Source organism: Camponotus vicinus, unplaced genomic scaffold (assembly GCF_025532165.1).
Source record: "Camponotus vicinus isolate PSW18456_S1 unplaced genomic scaffold, iyCamVici1.0 SCAF_4, whole genome shotgun sequence".
NCBI lineage: Eukaryota > Metazoa > Arthropoda > Insecta > Hymenoptera > Formicidae > Camponotus > Camponotus vicinus.
The window spans coordinates 6,640,113-6,646,112 of record NW_028141976.1 but is presented as its reverse complement, the minus strand read 5'-3'; the positions used below and the strand labels follow the sequence as shown (position 1 = coordinate 6,646,112).

The window sequence follows — 6,000 nt, the reverse complement described above, 5'->3', positions numbered from 1 at the left end:
TGTAAAGCTCTAATTTGCTTCTTTTTGTTAAAATGTAGTACATCTCAAATAATTCACCGTATGCTGCATTTCAACTCTTTACGATTCACGATCGTGATCTATTGTTTCTCTCAATTTGATAGTAATATTTGTACGAGAATAGCAGTGTATATAATTTCTTACCAATGCCTACTGCTATTGCTAAAATATTTTCCTTTATTTCTTATAATCATTTATACATAATTAAATTTCTTAATATATGACGTATTTATTATATATAAATTTGTTAATATTTAATTTGAAAGTTAAACTGATTAATGTATTTTATTACAAAAATAACTATTATAGAATTATCATAGTTAATATTCACAGTTAATCAAGAGAAAATTGCATCCATGTAATATAATACATAATTATTAAATTAAGCAATCTAGAAATTCATGTAGTCGTCGCTAGTATTGGAAGTCAATTCTTCTAACATTATCACAGATTAAAAAAAATAACAGTGCTTACAAATAGTAAGTTGTTGCGGTGCGCGATTGTCAAGTTTTTCTCAAGCAGAACAGCAATAATTTATATAATATTAATATAATATATTAATATTAATATAAGAGATATACAGTAATAACACTCTAGAGTACTATATTTTATATTATTACAAAACTCTTATATCCCTTTAGTCTCAATGTATCAAATCCTGCTTGCATAGTTATTTGTAGCGCTGTTATTATAAATAAGGTATTTTTACAATTTAAATAAGAATATACATATTGTAAATAAAAGTTGCAATAATTGTAAATTATTTTTTTTAACTCAAATCCAATGGAACGAAAAATAAAAGACATATCTAAATCGTTGGCAATTAGAAGGAAATTCGTCAGAATGCTAAATATAAATTCAGTACACTTATTCACTGTTTTTTTGATTATCCATATCACGCAAATGTTTGGATAATAATTCCCATTTAGACGCCCATGGGGGCTTGTCCAATCCTTGAGTGTTAACTTCCTCTATCAAGTTCATCAAGCGAGTGAAAAATTCACTGAGCTTTCCAGCAGTGCCCCGTCGTAATTTCTGAAAAGGTTTATCTGAAATGCAAATTTTATCAATATTAGAAATATAGAATCATTATAGAATCTGTTATTTATATATCAAGATTAAAGATGATTCGATGATGAAAAATGATAAAATATATTATGAATCTGCTCTTTACTGCCGTCATAAAGATGCTATGATATTATATATTATTGATACCGAAATATAAATAGAATAAAAGTGGACTGTAGTATGAATCAATATTTCTGAGCATTTGTGACATGACGCAAATAAGGATATAGAAACGATGAATACGAGGTGACAAGCATTCCGCAATTATATCGAATGTCTCTAACACATCTTTAAGCAAGTACTATTCTTGAAAACTATCTATTATCTTGATATATAATTATGTACGTTCTATAAGATATAATGATTAAAATAACGAGATGTAATATATTATAAAATTATCATTTATAGTAATCATAAATTATAAAAGCATACATACTTGAAGGTTGAAAAGAATTCTTGATCCAGATTGTTTGTTGTGTCAGCGCCGCCATAAGCCTTTTAGTAATTAAGCTCTGACTCTCCGTTGTCATGGGTCTTAAACGACTAACAAATCGCAAGAGATATTCTAATAAATATCTTGTGCAGGCGGGCAACTTTGCAAGACACCGCTGCGGCTTTGAACTCCACGCGACGATATAACTGAGACTATCAACATCAAGAAGCGGATGTTTAAGAGCCTCTAGCCATTCGAACAACAGTGTCGACAATACCTCCAAATTAGTTTCTAACTCTAATCGTTGCCAGGCAGTACATCGATGATTTAAATCACTCTAAAAATATATTTTTAACTTTTTAATATTAATACTAATACTATCGTTAAATATTGTTGCTTATAATTATATTTATATATGTTATTAACATGTATCATGCATCATATTATAAAAAAATAGCAGTTAGAAACATTAATTGTTATTATAATATCAACTATATATGGACTATATATTAATATTAAGTTGCTTTTATTACTATTTGTTTTATGCCAAAAAATTTAAAAAATATTTTAAGTTTTTTTATTAGGAAAAGAGAAAGAGAAAACTAATTTTCTAATTTAATATGTTTAACATAGATTATTGTAAATGATATGATGATAATCAAAATTGCACCTTAAATACAACTAAAATTAATAATTTATTTTGCGACTCAGCTATAATTTTTAAATTATATATATATGAAGCATATAAATATCATATTCGATTCATTATCTTTTAGAGATATTTATGAATGCAAAGGTATGTATAAAAATTATTAATTTATGAAAGATAATTTGAAGAAACTGAATATGAATAATTTTATCTGTGTGCAATATTATGCCAAAAAATTTTATTTTTGCATATAAAATACCTGATAATCATTCAAACGTTTTTTTACGGGATCCGAAAGAGACGCGCTACTTCCGATGAGTGCTTTGATCGCTTCTTCGGCAGTCACCGTTTCATAATCATGACGAGCGAAGTTCCTTAAATCCATATGCGACTGAATTTCCTTATAACAATCATTATCAAGTAGATCTTGATCGTGAATACCATCACCTAGGACATCGTCCACGCAACTATCGTCGAGACCTGTTGCATAAGATCGTACTGTCAGATATACATATTTATCTTAGCAAGATGGATTATATGTCAATCATCTTGAACATTTCTCAATAATAATACCTGGAAATATAGAGTCACAGGAAGGAGTATCCGGTGACATACAAAATAAGTCGCTCAATCTTCCTATATCATCACCAGTATCTCGGGATGACCCTGGACTACTACCACGCGCTTTAGTGGATACTGTAATACATAACGTTTTTTATAAATACATATGATATCCTGAAATATATATAGCTCGGAACATTTATGTATAGTAAATATAAATGTATAAAATAATTAAAAAACAAATATATTTAAATCGTTAATACACTATATATATATATATATATATATATATATATATATATATATATATATATATATATACATAAATATATATTTTATTTTCCGTTTATTTAAATTAATCAAAATAAAACTTTTACAGATATACATACAGTTTTGCGAAGAAAATATTATATAATAAAATCGTATGCCTTAATGCAATTTAATTATTTAATCTGACAATCTCCGAGGCGGATGGAGGTTAATTGGATATCATAAGATTACTTAATTACTAAATATGCGTGTAATATTTCTCACTTGAATATTCGTAGGATGAGTCCGTAAGGGATTCCGCCCACGAATAGGAGTGCCGTATGTTGCCCGAAGCGTCACGGAATTTCTCCAACACATGACAGATAAATTTCTGCGTGAAAGGCACATTGGAAATTGTATACGAAATTTCGGAAGGTGAATTGTCTTCCTGACAATCGCAGAGTTGCAGTATCCGTTCACAAATAATGAAAACGATCTAATAAAAATTTAATCAATTAGTACGTTATATCTTTGGCATTATGTAAGCAATTTTAATAATAATAATAAAACAATATTTATTTATTGATAATATTAATATACTATTAAGTGAAAAAAGAATATTAAATGTTTTATTCTTTAACAATATTTAAATAATTTTAAAGGCATTATATGTATGCTATTTTCAAAAACTAAGTTTCAAAAATTTTATTTTTAAAAAGATTTTGTTAATAATTCCAACATTCTTTGCAATTAAAAAAATAAAATAATAATTAAAGAATAATAAAAATTAAATTTGATACAATTTAATTGAATTAAATTCAAGTAAAAATAAATAAAATATATAATTGTAAATGTTAAAAATGTCACATAAATAAGTTATTAAATGCATCGTACTTTTGGAACATGCTTAAAATTGCGCTGCTCATATCCGTGTAGCATATTATACTGCTTCTTCAGGTATGTTTGAAGACTGTAAGGCTTGCGATCTCCAGTTGTACTGTGTAAAGGAAATACTATCATCTGCGGAAGCACGAAGTGCTCGAATTCCTGAATGCAAAGTATCTGTCCGCGTGTTTGTATAGCGGACGGACGTTTCATGCGGACAAATCTTATAGCATCGTTTGCCCTCACACGAAGACTATAAATAAGGTAGCATGCAATCAGAACGCCAGTTCTGCCGAGACCTGAAAGATAAATACTTTCAATATTGTCTTATTACTGCAGGTCTAAAATTGTGCAAATTATTAATTAGATATCAACAAGTAAGTAAGCTATACAAAATAAGCTAAAAATTATAGAAATAACATAAATATTATAATATATTGTTATATATAAAAAAAATTAACCGTGAAATTGTTTTTATCAATCTTCTATTATCTTTTTCTCGCAAATAAAGAGAAGTAATTGTAATTCTAAATTATATATGTAAATTATATATGTTATATTAATTATATATATTATATATGTAAATTATATATGTTCAATTCTATGTTATTTGTAAAATATTAATTAATAAATATATAAATACTGAAAATAAAAAAAAATGTCAATTATAATTGTGAGGCAAAATTAAAACTTGTCTATGCAATAATATATTTGAATGACATTACAATCTACGGCTAACGTAAAAATAAATGAAATCTCATATATTTTCTTTTTTTATAAAAAAAATGTTACGTAATATATATACAAAGTATTTTTTAGATTACAGAATTTTAATCAATTCAGATAATAACAATAAATTACTTATATATGTACTACTTTTCGACATAATCGCTATTCGAATTGACGCATTTGTCTCCCGGCACTTTTGCATGTCTTCATTTAAAAGTATAATGCCGTCAAACTGGAGCCTTAGTCAAGTTCTAGCACTGCTCATCAGTTCCTCGTTACTCTAGAATTGCTACATTTTTAGTCACACTTTGCATGTGAACAGATGAAAATCATTCGGTGCGAGATTGTAAAATAGTCAAAAACCTTCCATCAGAATTTCTGAAATAGTGCAATAGGTATTCGACCTACAGCCTACAGCCCGAAACTTGCATTGACAATGAGTGAGTTTCATCTGTTCACACGCATGAAAATGTGAAACGCAACAATTTGAAGGCAACGAGGAGAAGCTAATAAGCAATGCTAGGAGTGGACTAACAATAAGATTCTAATTTGGCGACACCGTATTTTGATGAAAGCATACAAAAGTTTCTGCCGCGCTATGACAAGTCTTTCAATTCAAATGGTGGTTATGTCGAAAAATAGTGTAAGTAACTTTTTTATATGTAAGTAACTTTTGTGTATAATAAAATATTTTTCCTGTTTTTTGTTTTATTTTGCAATCCAACTTGAGATTGATCCCCAAATAGCCCTTATGTATCACATACCAGTTTCGACAGTCAAGCGTACTTAAATGGATATATAATAATTATAAGAGAGAAGAATTTTTAATACTTTAATAGCAATTAGAATGTTGCCATATCTTCACAATTTGTCTGACTTCCATTGATTAGATATGAGTTAATTTTTATGATTGCAGAACTTTCCATACAGCAACCTTTACGAAGAAACCGATTGATCGATTTAAACGGTAAATGGTTACTCTACATATCTTGAAATACCATTTTAAATAATGATACGTTTCTAAAGTTAAAATACATCTTTTAATTATTAATTGATACAATCAATAAAGAGCTCATATATTTTTTTCAGTTTGTATCTTTCTACTATATATAATAAGAATATATTAATTTAACATTTGATGAAGAAGGATATGAAAATATATTAGTGTCGAAAAGATTACAAATATAAAAAGATATTTTAGAAAAAATATTATATTATTATATTTTATAAAAATATTATATATAATATTATAAATTTGATATATAACTCCATACAAAGTTAAATTTATATCTTATACTATTACTTAAAATAAAAGAATATATGAAATGTATAATTTAAAATATATTTGGCAATAAAACTTCACAAAAGAATTTAATTATTATTGTTAGCTTAAACTTTGTTTTCAATT

General features: G+C 27.0%; 1 protein-coding gene across 4 annotated transcripts in view; it reads right to left on the bottom strand.

Annotated features, from left to right (window-relative positions):
• The window catches only part of LOC145971000 (uncharacterized), a 34,869-nt gene continuing 28,869 nt past the window's right edge, over positions 1-6,000 (bottom strand). For all 4 annotated transcript variants that reach the window (XM_083098156.1, XM_083098157.1, XM_083098154.1 and 1 more), the window contains exons 5-10: positions 3,873-4,162; positions 3,264-3,474; positions 2,742-2,864; positions 2,428-2,666; positions 1,523-1,856; positions 1-1,067 (exon numbers count right to left, since the gene is read on the bottom strand). In XM_083098156.1, the coding sequence (XP_082954282.1) occupies positions 886-1,067; positions 1,523-1,856; positions 2,428-2,666; positions 2,742-2,864; positions 3,264-3,474; positions 3,873-4,162 (1,379 nt within the window). In that variant the 3' untranslated portion in view covers positions 1-885. The remainder of the gene's footprint in view (positions 1,068-1,522; positions 1,857-2,427; positions 2,667-2,741; positions 2,865-3,263; positions 3,475-3,872; positions 4,163-6,000) is intronic.